At 46.1% G+C, this 21,901-nt stretch overlaps 1 protein-coding gene across 1 annotated transcript in view; it reads left to right on the top strand.

Annotated features, from left to right (window-relative positions):
- The window catches only part of SLC35F4 (solute carrier family 35 member F4), a 167,400-nt gene extending 145,970 nt beyond the window's left edge, over nucleotides 1–21,430 (top strand). The window contains exons 5-8 of the mRNA XM_063118202.1: nucleotides 9,500–9,625; nucleotides 13,472–13,664; nucleotides 15,372–15,461; nucleotides 21,036–21,430. Coding sequence (XP_062974272.1) covers nucleotides 9,500–9,625; nucleotides 13,472–13,664; nucleotides 15,372–15,461; nucleotides 21,036–21,277 — 651 coding nt within the window. The 3' untranslated portion in view covers nucleotides 21,278–21,430. The remainder of the gene's footprint in view (nucleotides 1–9,499; nucleotides 9,626–13,471; nucleotides 13,665–15,371; nucleotides 15,462–21,035) is intronic.
- The last annotated feature ends 471 nt before the right edge of the window (nucleotides 21,431–21,901 follow it).

Genomic DNA, 21,901 nt, shown 5'->3' with positions numbered 1-21,901 from the left:
CGCACGTGGCAGAATAGGAGACGTTAGGCTTCCTCTCAAAAATGCTTGTATAATCTTTCCCTTATATTATCACCTGTCGTTATAGTGGGTGGGGTGTGGCGTGAGACCCCATATATTATATGGAAGGGGCACAGTTTACTGACTGCTTTTCCACTTGCATTCTGAAATACAACATTTTACTTTCCCCATAGAGCTTCTGAGCAGCACTCCCGTTCACTTCTATGGAAGAAAGTAAATGGGTACATCTGGGGACACCACTCTGGTGGGGGATTGAACTTGCTCCCTGCCCTTGGCCTGAGGCAAGAGGCAGTTTTTGCCCCCTTCTCAGCTGGGTCCCAGACTTCAAGCCGTTCACTTTGTTCCATAGAACTTAATGGGAGCCATTGAGAATCAAGCCTGCTCCTTCTTCTATGCATAGCTGCACACTTTCATTTGCAAAGCTCCATCCAGGCTTCTGCCAGACTGTGGCAGGACACGGGGTGGGGTGGGTGGGGGGAGAGACCGCTTTTGAACCTATGAAGATATATGTGGAATTCCAAGAGGGCAAGAGGGAGCATGTCCCACCTTGGAAAAAGCCTTGTGTTGGACTAAAGCTCCCAACATCCCCAGACAGCATGGCCAATGGGAGTTGTAATCCCCTGCATCTGGAGGGCAGTAAGATAGGGAAAGCTGTTGATACCAAGAGGGCTTTACAGCCGTAATTGTGTTTGTCTTGACAGCTAGTCTGCAAAGTACATCGTTAGAATTCCAATTTTACTCGTAGTAAATTTTATTTGTTTCTGCTACGAGCTGCAGCGAAATGGCATTAACGATTCCATGTGTACACGCAATCGGCAGATTTAAAAAGCAACAGCAAGCCTCCACTGAAATCCAAAATCATGCCAGAGCGAAACCCCTGTTTGAAGTCATTAATTAAGACCGTACAGAACAAGACCAGTTCCATGCATATGGCAAGGACCCATGGCCCTTGGCAGAATTCTCGTGCAGCTGGGCTGGCGCGAATGCAGAAGTGGCCAGTTGTGAAATAATCCATTTATGGTTATTTGAAAGCAGAACGGTCACCCTGCGCACGCCTGACTGATGCTCACGTCCTTTCAGCTGTGGAGGGAGGGCGGCATTTGGCTTTGCACCGTCTCGGTTAGGGTGCAATCCTATGCTTGCTAAAATGGGCTCTCTTCTGGTTTCGGCCCGAGCTGCAGAAGAGGTGCGGATTTATTTATTTATTTTAGGGTGACCATATGAAAAGGAGGACAGGGCTCCTGTATCTTTAACAGTTGTGTTGAAAAGGAAATTTCAGAAGATGTCATTTGTATATATGGAGAACCTGGAGAAATTCCCTCTTCATCACAACAATTAAAGGTGCAGGAACTATACTAGAGTGACCAGATACAAAAGAGGGCAGGGCACCTGCAGCTTTAACTGTTGTGATGAAGAGGAAATTTCCCCAGGTTCCCCATATATACAAATGACACCTGCTGAAATTCCCTTTTCAATACAACTGTTAAAGATACAGGAGCCTTGTCCTCCTTTTCATAAGGTCACCCTACCTAAAACCCTGCGCCCACTCATCCGCCCTACTAATCTGACGTAGGGAAAAGGTTACATAGGGTGACCATATGAAAAGGAGGACAGGGGCTCCTGTATCTTTAACAGTTGTATTGAAAAGGAAATTTCTGCAGGTGTCATTTGTATATATGGGGGACCTGGTGAAATTTCCTCTTCATCACAACAGTTAAAGCTGCAGGTGCCCTGCCCTCTTTTAAATCTGGTCACAGTATAGCTGCAGCATAGCTCCTGCAGCTTTAACTGTTGTGATGAAGAGGGAATTTCCCCAGGTGCTGCATGCCTACAAATGGCGCCTGCTGAAATTCCCTTTTCTATGCTACTGTTAAAGATACAGGAGACCTGTCCTCCTTTTCATATGGTCACCCTACCTGGGATGATCCTGGGATAAACCTTTGGTCTAGCTACGGCCCTAATCTACACCAAGCAGGATATTGCACTATGAAAGCGATATATGGTATATGTCAATGGGCTTGCAGTGCATTTCAATACTGCTATAAAGCAGTCGTGTGGCTCCTGCCTTTTATATACTGCTTTCATACCACTTTCATAGTGCAGTATCCTGCTTGGTGTAGATTAGGCCAGAGAGAGAGAGAGAGAGGCCCTTTCTACACCTCCTGGCCTTCCAGGAGTGATGGGGGAGGATCTCGCGATATTCTGCTCACAAGATCCTCCCTCTGCCTCCTGGTGTTTACTTTCGAGGAGGCGGGACGAAGCAGGAGCAGGCGCCCACGCATCTCCCGTGGTCCTGGGATGGTCCTGGGACCGCAGAAAAACTGTGAAATCGCCAGGTTACGTTTCCCTGGGGTTATCCCCGGTTGACCCCAGGATCCCCTTTGCGACATTTGGATGCACAGGGATGATCCTGGGGTGACCCCGGGGGGAAATAACAGTGTAGAAAGGGCCAGAGAAGGAGGTGCACCCAGAAAGACCCACACACAGAGGCAGGAGGCATATGAACACTCAGTGTATATTTGCATTCTGCATTTTCCACAACACCATGTGCTCGAAGCGGTTCACGAAACAAACAAGCTTATTTATTTATTTATTTATTTATTACATTTCTATTGCACCCCAATAGCTGGAGCTCTTTGGGCGGTTCACAACAAGTAATGCCGCAAAGGACCTCCTGAAAATCCAGTTGAAAATGGAAAAGTTTAAAACGACAGCATCAAAGTGCAAAGCGAAATAAAACCGAGCAGCAGTGCAAAGATTTAAAATGCAACAGAGCTAAAATAGGGTGACCGTATGAAAAGGAGGACAGGGCTCCTGTATCTTTAACAAGTTGCATAGAAAAGGGAATTTCAGCAGGTGCCATTTGCATGCATGTCGCACCCGGTGAAATTCCCTCTTCATCACAACAGTTAAAGCTGCAGGAGCGATACTAGAGTGCCCAGATTTAAAAGAGGGCAGGACACCTGCAGCTTTAACTGCTGTGATGAAGAGGGAATTTCACCAGGTTCCCCATATATACCAATGACACCTGCTGAAATTCCCTTTTCAATACAACTGTTAAAGATACAGGAGCCCGATCCTCCTTTCCATAGGGTCACCCTAGCTAAAGGACTAGAAGGCCTGGGAATGCAGCCCCACCCCATCATTATAATACAATATTAACACTGTTTCAGTTTGTTTTAAAAGTATCACCATGTAAAGAAGCACAAGGCATACCAACAGATCAGTTAACATAGGGTGACCCTGTGAAAAGGAGGACAGGGCTCCTGTATCTTTAACAGTTGTATTGAAAAGGAAATTTCAGCAGGTGTCATTTGTATATATGGGGAATCTGGGGAAATTCCCTCTTCATCACAGCAGTTAAAGCTGCAGGTGACCTGCCCTCTGTTATACTGTTAGTTTTACCCTACCCTGTGCCTGCTTACCCTACCCTGTGCCTGTTGGCATTCTCTTCCCCTCCTTATTGTTTTACTATGATTTTATTAGATTGTAAGCCTATGCGGCAGGGCCTTGCTATTTACTGTTTTACTCTGTACAGCACCATGTACATTGATGGTGCTATATAAATAAATTAATAATAATAATAATAATAATAATAATAATAATAATAATAATAAATAATAATAAATCTGGTCACTCTAGTATAGCTCCTGCAGCTTTAACTGTTGTGATGAAGAGGGAATTTCACCAGATTCTCCATATACACAAATGACACCTGCTGACATTCCCTTTTCTATGCAACTATTAAAGATACAGGAGCCCTGTCCTCCTTTTCATAGGGTCACCCTAGTTAACAAGATCCAGTACCAATAAATTTAACATTACACATTATTATTATTATTATTATTATTATTATTATTATTATTATTATTATTTACATTTATATACCGCCCCATAGCTGAAGCTCTCCCTTCCTCCAGTGTTATTGTAAGGAGGAGATTGGAGGCAACGACTTCCTGGTTCAAATTAAGTGCAGTTTGTCGTTACATCCAAAGGGAGAACTGTGGTTAGTTTAAACTACGATTTATGAGAACAGGCCAGGTGAAGAGATCACACTTGCATCCTGGTTTGTTTCAATGATCATTGTTGAAGGGCACAATCTAAGCCTATGCGGCAGAGTCTTGCTATTTGCTGTTTTACTCTGTACAGCACCATGTACATTGATGGTGCTATATAAATAAATAAATAAATAAATAAATAAATAAATAATAATAATAATAATAATAATAATAATGCACGGTGGTGGTTGTTATTTTGGCTGGTTTGTTAGAGCCAATGTGGTGTAGTGGCTAGAGTGTTGGACTGGTTGTTGGAACCGGGTTCTAGGCCCCACTCAGCCATGGAAGCTCACTGGGTGACTTTGGGCCAGTCATAGACTCTCAGCCCAACCTACCTCACAAGGTTGTTGTTTTGAGGATAAAATGGAGAGAAGGAGAAGAATTATGTAATCCACCTTGGGTTCCCTGGAGGAAAAAAAGTGGGATATAAATGTAATAAAAAGGGTTAGACAGAGAAAAATGACTTTTTCCTATCTAAACATGCATAGGATTGTGCCCCAAAGTAAACACAGTTTGCCCTTTTTGATGTAACAACAAACCATAGTGCGTTTAAACTTCAAAGCCGATGCTTCTAACCCCTCCTAATGGCTTTGCCAGAAGAGGAGGAGGAGGAGGAGGAGGTTTGCCCAGGCTCATTTGAGCAGGAGAAAAGTACGGTTTAGCTTTATGTCCAAACTGGGCCAATGATTCAGTGATGCAATGGAAGTTTTGCGCTGACCCAGCTTGTCCCTCTGGGCCTTTCCCAGGTGACGCTGTGGCAAACCCAGATTTAGCCTCAAGTGTAACGTCAGGAACAAACTAGATGTCATGGTAGGAGACCCCGTTTTGTTGGTTGGTTTTTATGTGTGGATCCATCCCAAGCACATAGAAAGCAGGGTGATATCGAACCCCAATTTAAAAGAGTAAACCAGTGGAGGCTGGTGGCTCTGATGTCAGTGGGGCGGTGAATCTGCTCCAGGTTTCAGTCACAACCCTAAAAGCGCTCTCCAAGGTTCTGACTGAAACCTGGAGTGGATTCACCGGACATCAGAGCCACCAGCCTCCACCGGAGGAATCAGGGAGCACATATTTATTTATTTATTTATTTATTACATTTTTATACCGCCCAATAGCCGAAGCTCTCTGGGCGGTTCACAAAAATTAAAACCATAATAAAACAACCAACAGGTTAAAAGCACAAATACAAAATACAGTATCAAAAGCACAACCAGGATAAAAACCACGCAGCAAAATTGATATAAAATTAAAATACAGAGTTAAAACAGTAAAATTTAAATTTAAGTTAAAATTAAGTGTTAAAATACTGAGAGAATAAAAAGGTCTTCAGCTGGCGACGAAAGGAGTACAGTGTAGGCGCCAGGCGGACCTCTCTGGGGAGCTCATTCCACAACCGGGGTGCCACAGCGGAGAAGGCCTTGCTCCTAGTAGCCACCTGCCTCACTTCCTTTGGCAGGGGCTCATGGAGAAGGGCCCCTGTAGATGATCTTAAGGTCCGGGCAGGTACATATGGGAGGAGGCGTTCCTTCAAATAACCTGGCCCCAAGCCGTTTAGGGCTTAAAATGCAATACCAGCACTTTGAATTGGGCCCGGACCTGGACTGGCAGCCCATGAAGTTGTAAAAGGACTGGCATAATGTGATTTCGCCAGCCAGTCCCTGTTAGTAAACATTCAGGTGATAGATTACAGCTCAGGGGTAGAAGCCATTCTTTGCATGCGGAAGGTCGCAGGTTCAGTGCCTGTCATCTCCAGTTAAAAAGATCAGAGAGAAGGTGATGGGGAAAGGCCTCTAACTAGAAATACTACACAGAGTGGGAAAGTCCTGTCCAACCTGGTAACCTCCAGTTATCTTGGCCACAGATTTAGCTAGTTAATCATCTGCCTTTTATCGAACCCAGTAATTAATAGGGCTGTGCACGGAACCCCATGAACCGCTTCATTGCCCAATCCGGAACTTCCGGATTGGGCCTGAACCGCTTCGTGTCAATCTGCCCTTCTCCCGATCCACTCCATGGTGCGAGATCCGGAGGGGTGGATCGAGATTTTGCCCCCCCTTCTCCACTTACTTGCTTCTGCTGCGGGCGGCGGAGGTAGGTAAGTGGGGAAGGGGGGACAAAAAGGGGGCCTAATCCCCCTCCCCCTTACCTGGCTCTGCCATCCACCGCCGCATGGACTGCGGTGGCGGTGGATCTAGGTAAGCCCCCCTCCCCCCCCCCACTTACCTGCATCTGTCGCGGTCCGTCGCCGGCTTCAACTGAGGCCCCGGCTTCAACCCAGAAGAGGAGGCCGTGGCCTCTTCCAGCTTGAAGCCTCAGTTGAAGCTGGTGACGGAGGCAGGTAAGCCCCCTCCCCATGCCCCCTTACCTGGCTCCGCCACCGTCGCCGCACAGACTGCGGTGGCGCCAGGTAAGCCCCCCTCCCCCCCAATTACCTACATCCAGAGCTCCGGATCGAGGCGAACCGCTTCGCCTCGATCTGCAGCTCCCCTGACCCGATCTGCCTCTGCCTTTAGCAGAGGTGGATCAGGTCGCTCTGCTCCAGATTCACTTTGAAATTTTCATGTGTTGCAACTTTGCGTGCTTGTAGAAAACATTCTGTTTCACGAAATTCTAATGTTTATATATCATTTGAAAGACCTGATGCACGTAACACAAATTTATTTTTTTATTTATTACATTTTTATACCGCCCAATAGCCGAAGCTCTCTGCTTCTTTTCCTGGGTGTCCAATCAACTCTTTTCTTTGGTGCCATGGCTCTATTTATGATGTAGGTACGTACACTTTTAATTTGAAAGATACTTCAAATATCCACACAATCTCCAGTTGCGCTTCAGTTACAGAACAAACAGCAAAACTGACTTTCCCCAACTTGAAACAAGTTGTATCGCAGCTACTGCCATGTGATTGGTCCCCAGAACAAGGACTGTGATTGGCCAGTAGGGTTTGCAATTCCAATCCGCTTCTTCATTCAATCACACCTGTGTTTGTTTTTAGAGTAAAGTAAGCATAACTTTTTTTGTCCTGCAGATATTTGCATTCTGTTTCTTGCATGGAATTCAGCATTAAATTCTCTTTCAATTGATATATAAAGATTTGAATTTCGCGAAACAGAACATTTTCTATAAGCATGCAGAGTTGCAAAGCTTCACAATTTCAAAAAGTGTCCACAATTTTGGCTACCACTGTAAATGCCCTTCTGGAGATACGGAAAGATGTTCGAGATAATGTATGATTTCTGAAGCAAATGCCTCCACTCTGCGCTGGAAGGGAAGGGCAGCTTTATTGATTTCTTTTTTTCAGTCCCTGCTGCCGTAGCACATAGCCTCAGAAAATAACTGGCGTTAACTCTCGGCGCCATCAATTAAAATTTGCCCTCACACACTAAAATGGCCCTCCACTGATTAATTAACTAAAGCTTTTGTTGATTAATCCACTGATTAAACCGATCCCAGCTTGCAGCTCTAGTATTTATTTTATGGCTCTTTTTGTCCAGTTCACTTTGTTCTTTAATGAGTAATTCACATTGAATTAGATGAGGGAGATCAGGAAACACACAGTTTGCTGGTGGAGGCAGAAGAGAATGTCTTCTTGCAGCCAGACGCAGAATTAGAGCAACAAAAGCGTATTTGGGGACCATATTATTATTATTATTATTATTATTTATATAGCACCATCAATGTACATGGTGCTGTACAGAGTAAAACAGTAAATAGCAAGGCCCTGCCGCATAGGCTTACAATCTAATAAAATCATAGTAAGACAATAAGGAGGGGAAGAGAATGCCAACAGGCACAGGGTAGGGTAAGCAGGCACAGGGTAGGGTAAAACTAACAGTATAAAGTCCGCACAACATCAAGTTTTAAAAGCTTTAGGAAAAAAAAAAGTTTTTAGTTGAGCTTTAAAAGCTGCGATTGATATAAATTTATTTTCCTTGTTTTTAGTATATACACATGGATTTGAATGAAATTCATACAGATTTCTAGCAATTATACATAGGCTTCAACAACAGTGAACGCCTCTCCTGACATGAACCTACCCGCTCACTGCGCTCTACATCTGAGGTCCTGCTCTGGGTGCCTACTCTGAGGGAAGCTCGGAGGATGGCAACAAGGGGGAGGGCCTTTTCGGTGGTGGCCCCCCGACTGTTGAATGATCTCCCCGATGAGGCTCGCCTGGCGCCAGGTTAAGACCTTTCTCTTCTCCCAGGCATTTAACAGCATTTCACAACATGAGCTGAGTTTGTTTTTAATGGACTCCAGAATAGAGGGTGACCATATGAAAAGGAGGACAGGGCTCCTGTATCTTTAATAGTTGTATAGAAAAGGAAATTTAATCAGGTGTCATTTGAAGGCATGCAGCATCTGGAGAAATTCCCTCTTCATCACAACAGTTAAAGCTGCAGGAGCTATACTAGAGTGACCACATACAAAAGAGGGCAGGGCTCCTGCAGCTTTAACTGTTCTGATGAAGAGGGAATTTCACATGGCACCTGCTGAAATTCCCTTTTCTATACAACTGGAAAGGAGCCCTGCAGAATAGCTGTTTTTATAAGGATACTGTTGTTTTTATGCTTTTTATGTTTTTAAACTTTGTATATTTGTTTTTAATGTTTACTGTTTTTAACTTTTGTAAACCACCCAGAGAGCTTCGACTATGGGGCGGGTATATGAATGCAATAAATAAATAAACAGTGGACCAAACATCCAGGAAAGTATCCATTTGAAGGTGGTGTCTGCATGCCATCAGTAGCTCTGCTTATCATGACCAGATACAAAAGAGGGCAGGGCTCCTGCAGCTTTCACTGTTGTGATGACGAGGGAATTCCACCAAGTGCTGCATGCATAACAATGACACCTGCTGAAATTCCCTTTCTCTACAACTGTAAGGTTACAGGAGCCCTGTCCTCCTTTCCATAGGGTCACCCTATTTAAATCCACCAAAAAAAGGGGTGGGTCTGCTTCTTCGATTGCCTCAAGTACTGTCATTGGCTGGCAATGGAACCAGCCTCCATCTCGTCTCTGATTTCCTGGAACCATAATTTCCACGGCTGTGCTGCAACGCCACGCGCGCACACACACCTTCCTGGGTTATAGGCCACAACTTGTAAAACCAACTACTCTGATCTCGGAGCAATTTTGCCCAAAGCGATGATAAAACTAAAATAATCTTAATAAAAGCTCCTTGACCGAGTTTCACAAGGAGAGGACATGGGCCGAGACAAGTACGCCCTGTGGTCAACCTAACCCACACTTCCATTCCGGTCCTTCATTTCCATTCAGCGTCTCCAAATCACCATTTTAATAGGGAATCTGGAAGATGAACGTTAAGAGGAGAAGCATTCTCTGTACATAGCCGCGGCAACCTCATCACATCTCTTTCCAGATAATAAAGTCGCTCTAAATTTCTCTCCTTTTCGATTACGCAGATAGTCGCTGCAATTATGGCCATCACCGGAATTGTGATGATGGCGTACGCAGATGGTTTCCGTGGCGATTCAATTATCGGCGTTGCATATGCCGTGGGGTCTGCATCAACCTCTGCCCTCTATAAGGTAGGTCGCCGCATTTACTCCCCATCATAATACTTTTAAAAACTCTCTCAACACTCGCACTCTCTCTCTCTCTCTCTCTCTCTCTCTCACACACACGCGAAAGCAAAGCGAGATCGCTTCAAAACGACCCTCCTTCCCCTCCTGGGTTGCCTCATTTACATTCCAAGCCAGGTGCACCGGGAGAAAGTTACATCGGAGATAATTACTTTGTGGCCACCGAGGATTCGGCTTGGCGTCCCTTTATCGAGTCTTAATGAAAACTCTATTATTCCACCGCAGCGAGATTAACATCGCTGCGTTCCGCCTGTCTTCTGCGCTGGCATTTTATTGACGGTGCTTGACTGTGGCTAGCTACGCACGACCAGGAGAAAATGTTGAAAGCTAATGGCAACCCCTCCGGTGAGAGGGGGAAACTCACATTTGCAGCCTCTCTCTCTCTCTTATTGCAGGTGCAAACCTCCTCAGGGCTAGCAGGGACTCCAGTGGATTCTGGGTCCTCTTAAGCATTCCGTGCTCTCCAGGAGAGCTCTGTAGTAGGGCTGTGCTCCGCTTCTCTTCGGGTTGGAGAAGCAGTAGCGGATCGGGGTACTTCGCCTCCCCTTAAGGCAGAGGCGAAGAGGATCGGGGGGGGCAGCGGAGCGTCATGGAGTGGATCGAGATGAAGGCGGATCCTTCGCCTCGATCCGGAGCTCCTAAAAAAAGGTAAGAGGGCCTTACCTGGCGCTGCCGCCGTCCGTGTGGCGACGGCGGCAAAGCCAGGTAAGGGGGGAGGGGGGTCTTACCTGGTCCGTAGCAGCCCGTCACTGGCTTCACTTGAGCTCACGGCTCAACCCGGAAGTGTAGGCCCCAAGCGGAGCTCCGTAACGAAGCGGACCGGGCCACAGGCGGATCATGGCGGGGCGGATCGGGCCGCGAAGAGGATCAGGGGTCCGTGCACAGCCCTACTCTCTAGTATAAATGGGAACTCTTCTTCTAAAATAGGGGTTGGCAATGTGCACTGTTTGGGTCTACAGCTGGGAATTGGGATGTTTGCCTGTTCTGGATGGGGTTTCACTCCTTCTGAAGAAGCAGGTCTGTAGTTTGGGGGTGCTCCTGGACCCATCTCTGTCACTGGAGGTCCAGGTGACCTCGGTGGCCCGGAGCGCCCATTATCAACTTTGGTTGGTACGCCAACTACGCCCATTCCTGGATAGGGATACCCTAGCCACAGTCATCCATCCACTGGTAGCCTCACGACTAGACAGCTTCAATGTGCTCTATGTGGGGCTACCCATGTGTGTGGTTCAGAAGCTGCAGCCAATGCAGGATGCAGCAATTAGGGTGCTCCCTGGGACACCTAGCTATGCTCTCATAATACCTGTGTTAAAAGAACTGCACTGGCTGCCCGTTAGCTACCGAGTCACGTACAAAGTTATGTTATTATCCTATAAAGCCTTGAACAACTTGTCACTGGGATACCTAGCAGCCGGGCTTCCCTTCTATACACCCAGACAACATTTAAGAACTTGCTGGTCATTCTGAAATGAATGGAATGTTGCGATAAAGCACCTCAATGCCGGGGCCTTCTCTGTAGTGGCACCCGCCCTCTGGAAAACCCTCCCTCGTGTGGTTCGGGAGGCAGAAAATGTAACATCCTTTAAATGCCTCCTGAAAATGCATCTTTTCATACAGGCTTTCCCTGGGCTGTAACTGCGGCTGGATTTATTTTGGTTTTACGTGGTATTTTTAATTTTTAAAGCTTTAGATTATGTCCTGACTTGCTGTATTTTAAGGTTTTAATTGTGAAATAATACAACTCCCATGAGCCCTTACTATTGGCTATGCTGGCTGGGGATGATGGGAGTTGTAGGCCAAAACATCTGGAGGGCTACAAGTTGCGCACTCCTGGCAAGTGGGACCTGGAATATCAGCATCAACAATTTATTTTTAACTTGCTTTTCTACTAGGGTACTCAGAGTACATTATGGTTTTTTTATTTTAAAAAACCAGCAAATATAAAATCAATTTAATTAAGCAATTAATCAAAATCAATATGAAATTGATGCCATCAACACAGTAAGAATCTCAGTAGAATCAGGCAGTAGAAAAATCTAAAATTACACACCAGAAGCCCATTGAAATAAAAAAAGAGATCTTCCATTTCTAATGAAAACTGCTCAAACATAGGGTGACCATATGAAAAGGAGGGCAGGGCTCCTGTATCTTTAACAGTTGCACAGAAAAGCGAATTTCAGCAGGTGTCCTTTGTATATATGGAGAACCTGGTGAAATTCCCTCTTCATCACAACAGTTAAAGCTGCAGGTGCCCTGCCCTCTTTTAAATCGGGTCACTGCAGCTTTAACTGTTGTGATGAAGAGGGAATTCCACCAGGTGCTGCAGGCATACAAATGACACCTGCTGAAATTCCCTTTTCAATACAACTGTTAAAAGATACAGGAGCCCTGTCCTCCTTTCCATAGGGTCACCCTGGCATTGGCCGTGCTGGCTGGGAGCTACCATCCAACCCATCTTAAGTGCACCAGGATGGAGAAGACTTCTCTATATAATTCTGGTCCACAAAGCATATATGTGTTCAGGTTGCCCTGCTAGTAGGAAGGGACTGTCATGACTAGGGTTGCCATACATCCCGGAAAACCGGGGATGTTCCGGTTTCCAAGCATTTTCAAAATGTCCCAGCCAGTCAATCAAGAATCCCGGATTCCTGTTCCAGCCGGCCAGAGAAATTCCAACCTCCGAAATGGTGCCTTGAGCCTGCTCAGTGGAGTGTAAGTCTCCATACTGAAGTCTCCTCTAGCTTTTGGGAACTAGTGGAGAAATGTAATTTAGTGTCATTTTTTTCCTGTTTGTTTGCTTAAACTGTTCTTTGCCTATTACTTATTTGCAGGTGCTTAAGTACTTTAGGCTGCAATCCTATGCATACTTACCTGGGAATAAGTCTTATTTAACTTAATAGGATTTGTTTCTGAGTAGACACACGTAGGATTGCAGTGTTAGATAACTAAAGCTTAGATAGCGTTCTTTCTTTCCCTAGACCTTTACATATTGCTCAGGTGGTTTTTTTTTTTTTTTAAAAAAAAAACATTAACCCCCCCCCAAAAAAATGTCCCAGTTTTGTGGATTCAGAATATGGCAACCCTAGACATGACTAGGCCTGTTCCCCTTAGGCTGAAGCAGAAGAGACTGCACCATAAACCTTTCGACCTATACAGGGAGTGGGGGAGGTGACTCTCATGGACTCCTCACCAGCTGGGAATGAACCTTCGCCAGACCTTATCTCTGAAAACGTTAACAACACACAGTCTGTGGGAAATCAGTAGTCTTCCGAAGGAGAGGGTACTTCAAGGCTAGCTGATCCTAGAGTACGCTGCAGACTAAAATGGGCAGAGCTAAAGGAAGGTGAGAGAAGGTCGGCCCGGCTAGCTTCTCGCCAAAGGCGTCTTCAGAACCAGCCTCCCTGAAGTCAAAGTGTTCTTGGAAAAGGCTTCCTGTTCTTCTTGAAAGGACAATGGTCTCACTTAGTGTGCAGAGTTTTGCCTAGAGGGAATTTCCTAGAGGTTGGACTCTCTTCAGATGGGAGGAGATGTTTGTTGCCTGAATAAAGCTTTGTGGGTTACGTGGCAGACCTCTTCATTGGCGGGAGGTTTTGGGAAAAACATCAGGGACAAGCTGACTTTCCTCACTAGTGGTAAAAGTGGGCACCTGAACTGCTGCTCCACAGTGCGTGGGCTTCTGCTGCTGCTGCACAGTTTCCAGATGTTCAGTGTGTGTGTGTGTGTGTGTGACAAACATCGCTTGAGTTCATACTCCATCCCCATTCCCAGTTGTTTTCCTTCCTCTCTTCTTAGGTTTTGTTCAAGATGTTCCTTGGAAGCGCCAACTTCGGGGAAGCCGCCCACTTCATCTCGACCCTCGGCTTCTTCAACCTGATCTTCCTGTCCTTCATGCCCGTCATACTGTATTTTACAAAGGTGGAGTACTGGACCCCCTTTTCAGTGGTGCCCTGGGGCTATCTGTGTGGAATCGCGGGGCTCTGGCTAGGTACGTGTGGGAGAAAACGTTCCCGTCTTCCTCATTTGCAGCAGAACCTTTGGGGACGTCTTCAGATTAAGGGGAAATCGTGTTGCTTCGCTTCCTGCTTCTCTTGCGCAGTTGTAATGGGCTGTATTACACACGCTAAGAGGGGCGACCACATGGTCTATAATGGAAAACTTCCTCTCCTCTCGGTGCTCATAGCCCTGAATGGGACAGCGCCTTCTAGTGGGTGATTTGTAGTGCAACTTCCCCTGTACACATCAGGAAAGCCCAAGATATTTCAGCAGAATCAGGATATCATAGGGTTTTTTATAAAACAGAATTATGAAGGGAGGGTGCTGGAGACATGCAGAAAATTGCTGATGTCATGAAAAGGACCCGTAAACTACTGTGAGTGGCCAGTCACCAGCGTGCGAGCCTTTTTATTAAACCCTCCTAGTTTCATTAAATATGACTTCCAATATGCACTTCCTGGATGGATTCTTTTTTGTGTGTTTCTTATTTAGAGGGGAATTTAAGAGGGAGGAACAGTAATGCAAAAATGTCAGCAGTTTCCAGTTTTCGGGGTCATCCTGTGAATTGGTGGTGGAAGCAGGACGGGCAAAGGAACGGCCAATGAATACGTTTGGTGACCGCAAGATGCCTCGGTGGCTGCTTGGAGGCTCTGATGGCTTGAAAGAAAGATTAGGCAAATTCAGGAGAGAGAGAGAGAGAGAGAGAGAGAGAGGTGGGCAGGGGCTGTTTGGCTATTAGGCCTGGTTGCTAAATGGAAAGTCCATGTACAACAGTTCCCATCATCCCTCACCACTGGCTCTGCTGGCTAGGAGTGATGGGAGTTGTAGTCCAACAACATCTGGAGGGCACAAATTGCCCATCCCTGATGTTTAGCAGTAGTATAGTTCTGAAAAGCAGGTGCTGAGGATAACAAAAACGGAGGAGGCCTCCCAGAACTTTTGGGAGTCTGAAGGCACAACCCTATGCAGGTTTAGAGGGAAAAAAGCCCTACAACTCCCAGCATCCCCAGTCATACAACTCCCAGCATCCCCAGCCATACAGCTCCCAGCATCCCCAGCCATACAATTCTCAGCATCCGCAACCATACAACTCCCAGCATCCCCAACCATACAATTCTCAGCATCCACAACCATACAACTCCCAGCATCCCCAACCATACAACTCCCAGCATCCCCAGCCATACAATTCTCAGCATCCACAACCATACAACTCCCAGCATCCCCAACCATACAACTCCCAGCATCCCCAGCCATACAATTCTCAGCATCCCCAACCATACAACTCCCAGCATCCCCAACCATACAACTCCCAGCATTCCCAGCCCTACAACTCCCAGCATCCCCAGCCATACAACTCCCAGCATCCCCAGCCATACAACTCCCAGCATCCCCAGCCATACAACTCCCAGCATGCCGGCCATTGTAGGACTTTTTTTCTGTCTAAACATGCACTGGGTTGCACCCTACATTGGTTTCATTAAACCAACATATTTCCTTGCAGATTCCGATCCAGTTTGCATGGAAGAGCAAACTGGATCAGATCAAATGGATCAAATGGTTTTGAAGTGCACCGACAACTGTTGGGACCCATGACAAATCCCATATACCGATTTCAAACTGATTTCAAAGCATTATATTCTGCTTGGTGTAGATTTGGCCTTCTTCACAGCCTCATGCTTTTGCTGTTTCCCTTTTATAGCGTTTAACATTTTGGTGAATGTCGGTGTCGTGCTTACATACCCCATCTTAATCTCTATCGGGACGGTGCTGAGTGTTCCTGGCAATGCAGGTATATGAATCATGCATTTTGGTCGTTTAAAACACTTTGATCATTTGAAACGCAGGTGCGGAACCTCAGGTCTGGGGTCCCAATCCATCCCCCTGGGATCCCCCAGCTGGCCAAAGACCCTTCCCTCAGCCTAACCCCCCCTTCCCTTCAATCACTGATCGTTTGTGTCATGATCAGGCCTGTTCCCCTTAATGTGGGGGAAGGAGGTTGAGGCTGTCAATCGGAATCAGATTCTAAACCAGAAGAGACAGAACTAGAAATGTTCCAGCCTACACAGGAAGCAGGGGAGGAGGTTCTCCCAGGCTCGTCACCAGCCAGGAATGAATCTGCACTGGAACTTATCCGTGAAAACATTAATGGCTCAGAGTCTGTGGGAACTCAACAATCCTCAAAGGGAGAAGGGACTTCAGAGTTGACTGATCCCAGAGTCCACTGCAGATTCAAATGGGCAGATCTAAGAGAAGGCGAGAGGCGATCAGCTAAGGCTTCTTCAGAGGAATCCTCCCTGAAGTAGAGGGAAAGGGGGAAAAAACCTTCCCTTTTATTGAAAGGACAATTGTCTCGTTTAGTTAGCCAAGTTTTGGCCTAGAGGAAAGTTCCTAGTGATTAAACTCTCTCCAGGTGTGAAGAGATGTTTATTTGCTGAATAAAGTCTTGTGGATTCATTGGAAGACCTCTATATTGTCTTGCACTGCAGCGGAAGGGCTTGGGGAAATGACAGCTGGATGATTTCCCACTTTTTGTGCTGTTTTCCCCGCCCCCATTCTAAAATGCCTCTCCTAATGTAGGGTGACCCTATGGAAAGGAGGACAGGGCTCCTATACTGAAATGGGAATTTCAGCAGGTGTCATTTGTAGGCATGCTGCACCTGGCGAAATTCCCTCTTCAGCGCAACAGTTAAAGCTGCAGGAGCCCTACTTAGCATGATCAGATACAAAAGAGGGCATGGCTCCTGCAGCTTTAACTATGGGGCAGTATATAAATGTAATAAATAAATAAATAAACTGTTGTGATGGGATTTGGGTGGGATTGCTAATACCCTGGAAGACAGAAACAAACTCCAAAGTGATCTTGATAGGCTGGAGTGCTGGGCTGAAAACAACAGAATGAAATTTAATAGGGATAAATGCCAAGTTCTACATTTAGGAAATAGAAACCAAAGGCACAGTTACAAGATGGGGGATACTTGGCTCAGCAATACTACAAACAAGAAGAATCTTGGAATTGTTGTAGATCACAAGCTGAATATGAGCCAACAGTGCGATATGGCTGCAAGAAAAGCAAATGCTATTTTGGGCTGCATTAATAGAAGTATAGCTTCCAAATCACGTGAGGTCCTGGTTCCTCTCTATTCGGCCCTGGTTAGGCCTCATCTAGAGTATTGCGTCCAGTTCTGGGCTCCACAATTCAAGAAGGACGCAGACAAGCTGGAGCGTGTTCAGAGGAGGGCAACCAGGATGATCAGGGGTCTGGAAACAAAGCCCTATGAAGAGAGACTGAAAGAACTGGGCATGTTTAGCCTGGAGAAGAGAAGATGGAGGGGAGACATGAGAGCACTCTTCAAATCCTTAAAAGGTTGTCACACAGAGGATGGCCAGGATCTCTTCTCGATCCTCCCAGAGTGCAGGACACGGAATAACGGGCTCAAGTTAAAGGAAGCCAGATTCTGGCTGGACATCAGGAAAAACTTCCTGACTGTTAGAGCAGTACGACAATGGAATCAGTTGCCTGGTGAGGTTGTGGGCTCTCCCACCCTAGAGGCCTTCAAGAGGCAGCTGGACAGCCATCTGTCAGGGATGCTTGGATTCCTGCATTGAGCAGGGGGTTGGACTCGATGGCCTTGTAGGCCCCTTCCAACTCTGCTATTCTATGATTCTATGAAGAGGGAATGTCACCAGGTTCCCCATATATACAAATGACACCCGTTGAAATTCCCTTTTCTATGCAACTGTTAAAGATACAGGGGCCCAGTCCTCCTTTCCATAGAGTCACCCTTCATTGGAATCTGAGCTTTGACCTCAGCCAATGGGTAAATCTGTTATGTGGGGAGGCCTAAGGCTACCTAAGGCTTTAGTTATTGGCAGCAAGACCTTTAAGAGGAAACACGCATTGCATTTTTGTATTTCGGCCCCACCCCTTTTGCCTTTGGGCACTCCCCCTTTGCCTTTTGTCCCGCCCACCACTGGAAGGGGTTCCCCCAACAGCTTTTCCAAAATGGAATCTGGCCATCGGAGTAAAAGAGTTTCCCCACCTATGGTTCAAAAGCTTCTCACCATGGAGCTATGGGACTCTCAATAAAATGGCTTGATGGATTTGTTGCTTTTGTTTGAACGCTACCTTTGTACTAAGAAAATGGCACTTGAGGGTGCTTGAACTATAGGTACAAAACAAAACAACAATGTAAAAATAAGAAAGAATACGTTAAAAGCAGTATGAAAACCGCGATGGTAATGGAATACTAACAGTACCCAACTGAACAGACCAGCTTACACACCAAAGCCCTGCTTGAATTAAAATGTCTTTGCCTATCGGCAGAAGGACAACAGAGAAGCAGCTAACTTAGTATCCCTCGGCAGGGTGTTCCACAGCTCCTGGATGAATTATTATTATTATTATTATTATTATTATTATTATTATTATTTATATAGCACCATCAATGTACATGGTGCTGTACAGAGTAAAACAGTAAATAGCAAGACCCTGCCGCATAGGCTTACATTCTAATAAAATCATAATAAAACAATAAGGAGGGGAAGAGAATGCCAACAGGCACAGGGTAGGGTAAGCAGGCACAGGGTAGGGTAAAACTAACAGTATAAAGTCAGAACAAAATCAAGTTTTAAAAGCTGTAGGAAAAAGAAAAGTTTTTAGCTGAGCTTTAAAAGCTGTGGTTGAACTTGTAGAATGGCAGTTATTTATTTATAGTAGTTTTTATCCCACTTTTCTGCTAAAAGGGTCAAAGAATCATAGAATCATAGAATTGTAGAGTTGGAAGGGGCCTACAAGGCCATCGAGTCCAACCCCCTGCTCAGTGCAGGAATCCACCCTAAAGCATCCCTGACAGATGGTCCTGGAATGGCTTACATGCAATTATTAAAACAAGATAGTCCCTTCCTGCGGTTGTACTATCTAAAAAGACATGACACACAAGGAGAAAAAGAGGGGGAGGGTAGAGGAAAGAATTAAGTAGAATTCCAGCAGGAATGGTGGAATAGCCCTGCTTCTCTTCTCAACTCCCTCTGTACAGCCTCTGTATCACATTACAGGGAACTGCAACCATAATGCGAGTATGTTGTAGTCACGTTGGTGAGGAAATGCAGCTGCTACGGGTTCAAATCACCACGTGAACGTTCAGCCCATCCTTTGGCCAAACTGATCTTTCACTCCCTGCGCAGACATTGCACTGCTTGCTAACATTCTGTTGCTGCCAACCTGAGCAGTCAGAACGTCTGTGAACATTCCGTGATGATCGCAGCAAATCAGCCAATGGTTAGAACGAGGTGTCAAGTGGCAGCCAAGCTGCAGGGGAGAGGGTCAGGTGTTAGCCTGAGCCAATTAAATCCGGGCTGAAAGGCTGAAGGTTAGAACTTTTGGCCGAATTTTGGGGTGGTGGGAGGAAGTCATGTAATTATTTCCCTCGCTGCTGCCTCTTTCACAGCTCTAAGAGCAGGACTCTTTCCAGATGTACCACGCTTCTCACAGCCACCGCCATTTTGTTTCCCCCATGCTCTCTTGTGAGAGATTCTACATCATCACGTAGCATCATTCACAGGAACATTCTGGAGAGCAAAATGGCGGCTTCCAGTGGAGGCAGCCAATTTTGTCCCCAATACTGCTATAAAAGAATGACATGATGATATAGCTTTGTTTACAGCAGCATTATGGGGAAACAAAATGGTGGTCTCCAGCCAATGACTGCCAAAGAAAGAACAATATGGCGGCTGGTGGTGGTGGTGGTAAATTCACCTCCCTCCACCCCTGAAATTTGTCCTACGCACCCTGAAGATTTCATTTATTTAATTAGTTCGTTTCAAATTTTATTTCAATTTTTTTAATGTATGTGTTTATTTATTACATTTCTATACCGTCCAATAGCCAAAGCTCTCTGGGTGGTCCTCAACTATTAAAACCCTAAAATACGACGTAAGATACACGATAAAAGTTTAAAAGTTTAAAACTCCACTATAAAAAAAGAAGTAAAAAACAAAGTAAAGCCTAGCAGCAGTGCAAAAGATTTAAAATACAGCAATAGGTTTTAAACAACCGAAACTGAAAGACTGAAATGCTAGTAGAAATAAGAAGGCCTTCATCTGGCACCAGAAACAGTTACAAGATGGGGGATACTTGGCTTAGCAATACTACAAACGAGGAGGATCTTGGAATTGTTGTAGATTGCAAGCTGAATAGGAGCCAACAGTGCGATATGGCTGCAAGAAAGGCAAATGCTATTTTGGGCTGCATTAATAGAAGCATAGCTTCCAAATCACGTGAGGTACTGGTTCCTCTCTATTCGGCCCTGGTTAGGCCTCATCTAGAGTATTGCGTCCAGTTCTGGGCTCCACAATTCAAGAAGGATGCAGACAAGCTGGAGCGTGTTCAGAGGAGGGCAACCAGGATGATCAGGGGTCTGGAAACAAAGCCCTAGGAAGAGAAACTGAAAGAACTGGGCATGTTTAGCCTGGAGAACAGAAGATGGAGGGGAGACATGATAACACTCTTCAAATACTTAAAAGGTTGTCACACAGAGGAGGGCCAGGATCTCTTCTCGATCCTCCCAGAGTGCAGGACATGGAATAACGGGCTCAAGTTAAAAGAAGCCAGATTCCGGCTGGACATCAGGAAAAACATCCTGACTGTTCGAGCAGTACGACAATGGAATCAGTTACCCAGGGAGGTTGTGGGCTCTCCCACACTAGAGGCATTCAGGAGGCAGCTGGACAACCACCTGTCAGGGATGCTTTAAGGAGGATTCCTGTATTGAGCAGGGGGTTGGACTCAATGGCCTTGTAGGCCCCTTCCAACTCTGCTGTTCTATGATTCTATGATTCTATGACATAGACACCAGGCCAGCCTCTCTGTGGGGTGTCTTCATGGCACTGGGTTGGCACCACTTCCCTTTCAAACCCTGCACTTCCCCTCCCCAAGGGTGGCGCCGGGTAATCCCGACCCCAAGGAGGGAATGCGGTGTTATCGGGGGGGGGGGGGGCGTCTAGAGACCGGAGCCACTTTGTCCTCTTCCTGGTGGAAGGCGACCCATTACAGGTCACCTTTCACCAAGCATCACCTGGCCACGCCTCTGCTGCAATTCCGGAGTGAGGCTTTGGGGTTGTCTTAATGCCGTCTTGCGTGCCCTCACCTCGCTTCTTTTCTCCGCAGCTTCCGCGGAAAGCCCCGGGGTGGACGCCGCGCCACTGCGCACCCACCCGGCGTTTAGACAACTCCTTGGACAGTTGGCTAAAATGGGCCCCACATTTCGCAACACCCCCTCCATAAAAAGGGTGGTGAAACGAGGGAGGGGCACTTTGTCTCAGCCCCCTCACGCCTCTTTTTTCTTTCCTTCCCCCCGCAACGTAGCGGTCGATCTTCTCAAACGCGAGGTGATCTTCAGCGTCGTCAGGTTAGGGGCGACCGTCATTATCTGCCTCGGATTCTTGCTGTTGCTGCTTCCTGAGGAATGGGACGAAATGACGCTGCGATTCATTAACAGCTTAAAGGAAAAGAAGGGCGAGGAACACGCCGAGGACGCCACAGATTCCAGCGTTCATTTCAGGAGCAGAAGCAGAGCGAACGGGACGGTGTCTATACCGCTGGCTTAGAGCCAGCGATGTCTAAAACTTGCACGGCCATGTATATTCTGTGAATATGATTTAATAAATTTTTTCTCACCCACCTGTATGCTACAACCCCCCCCCTACCATTATTGTTTTAAAAGCAGGGATGGATTGTAAAATTAACGCTAAACACATCAGTACGTCAACTTTTACATTTGTACACTTACCTGGGAGTAGGCGCAACGAACCACAATAAATTGCTTTTTTAAAAAAACGAAAAACAAAAACCTAGCAAATCTCTTTCTTTTTTGGTGAGTAGTTTCAAGGGCTTGGCGGGGAAATAGCCTTGAAATCGGAAGTCACAACCCTATAAAAGAGTTGGCGCACTCATGCCCCATGGATTTTGATGGTTCGAAGCAGTGTTGCTATGCTCATCCATGGGAGAATAAGCCCCACTTATTGCGGGATTTACTTCTGGGTAAACCTGTGCACCAATGAGATGAGACTTTGTAACAACCCTAGCTATGATGTCAGCTGCTTGAATGTAGGGTGACCATATGAAAAGGAGGACAGGGCTCCTATATCTTTAACAGTTGCATAGAAAAGGGAATTTCAGCAGGTGTCACTAGTATATATGGAGAACCTGGTGAAATTCCCTCTTCATCGCCA

Source organism: Elgaria multicarinata, chromosome 2 (genome assembly GCF_023053635.1).
Source record: "Elgaria multicarinata webbii isolate HBS135686 ecotype San Diego chromosome 2, rElgMul1.1.pri, whole genome shotgun sequence".
NCBI classification, from domain to species: domain Eukaryota; kingdom Metazoa; phylum Chordata; class Lepidosauria; order Squamata; family Anguidae; genus Elgaria; species Elgaria multicarinata.
This window is presented reverse-complemented; position numbering and strand designations above follow the sequence as displayed.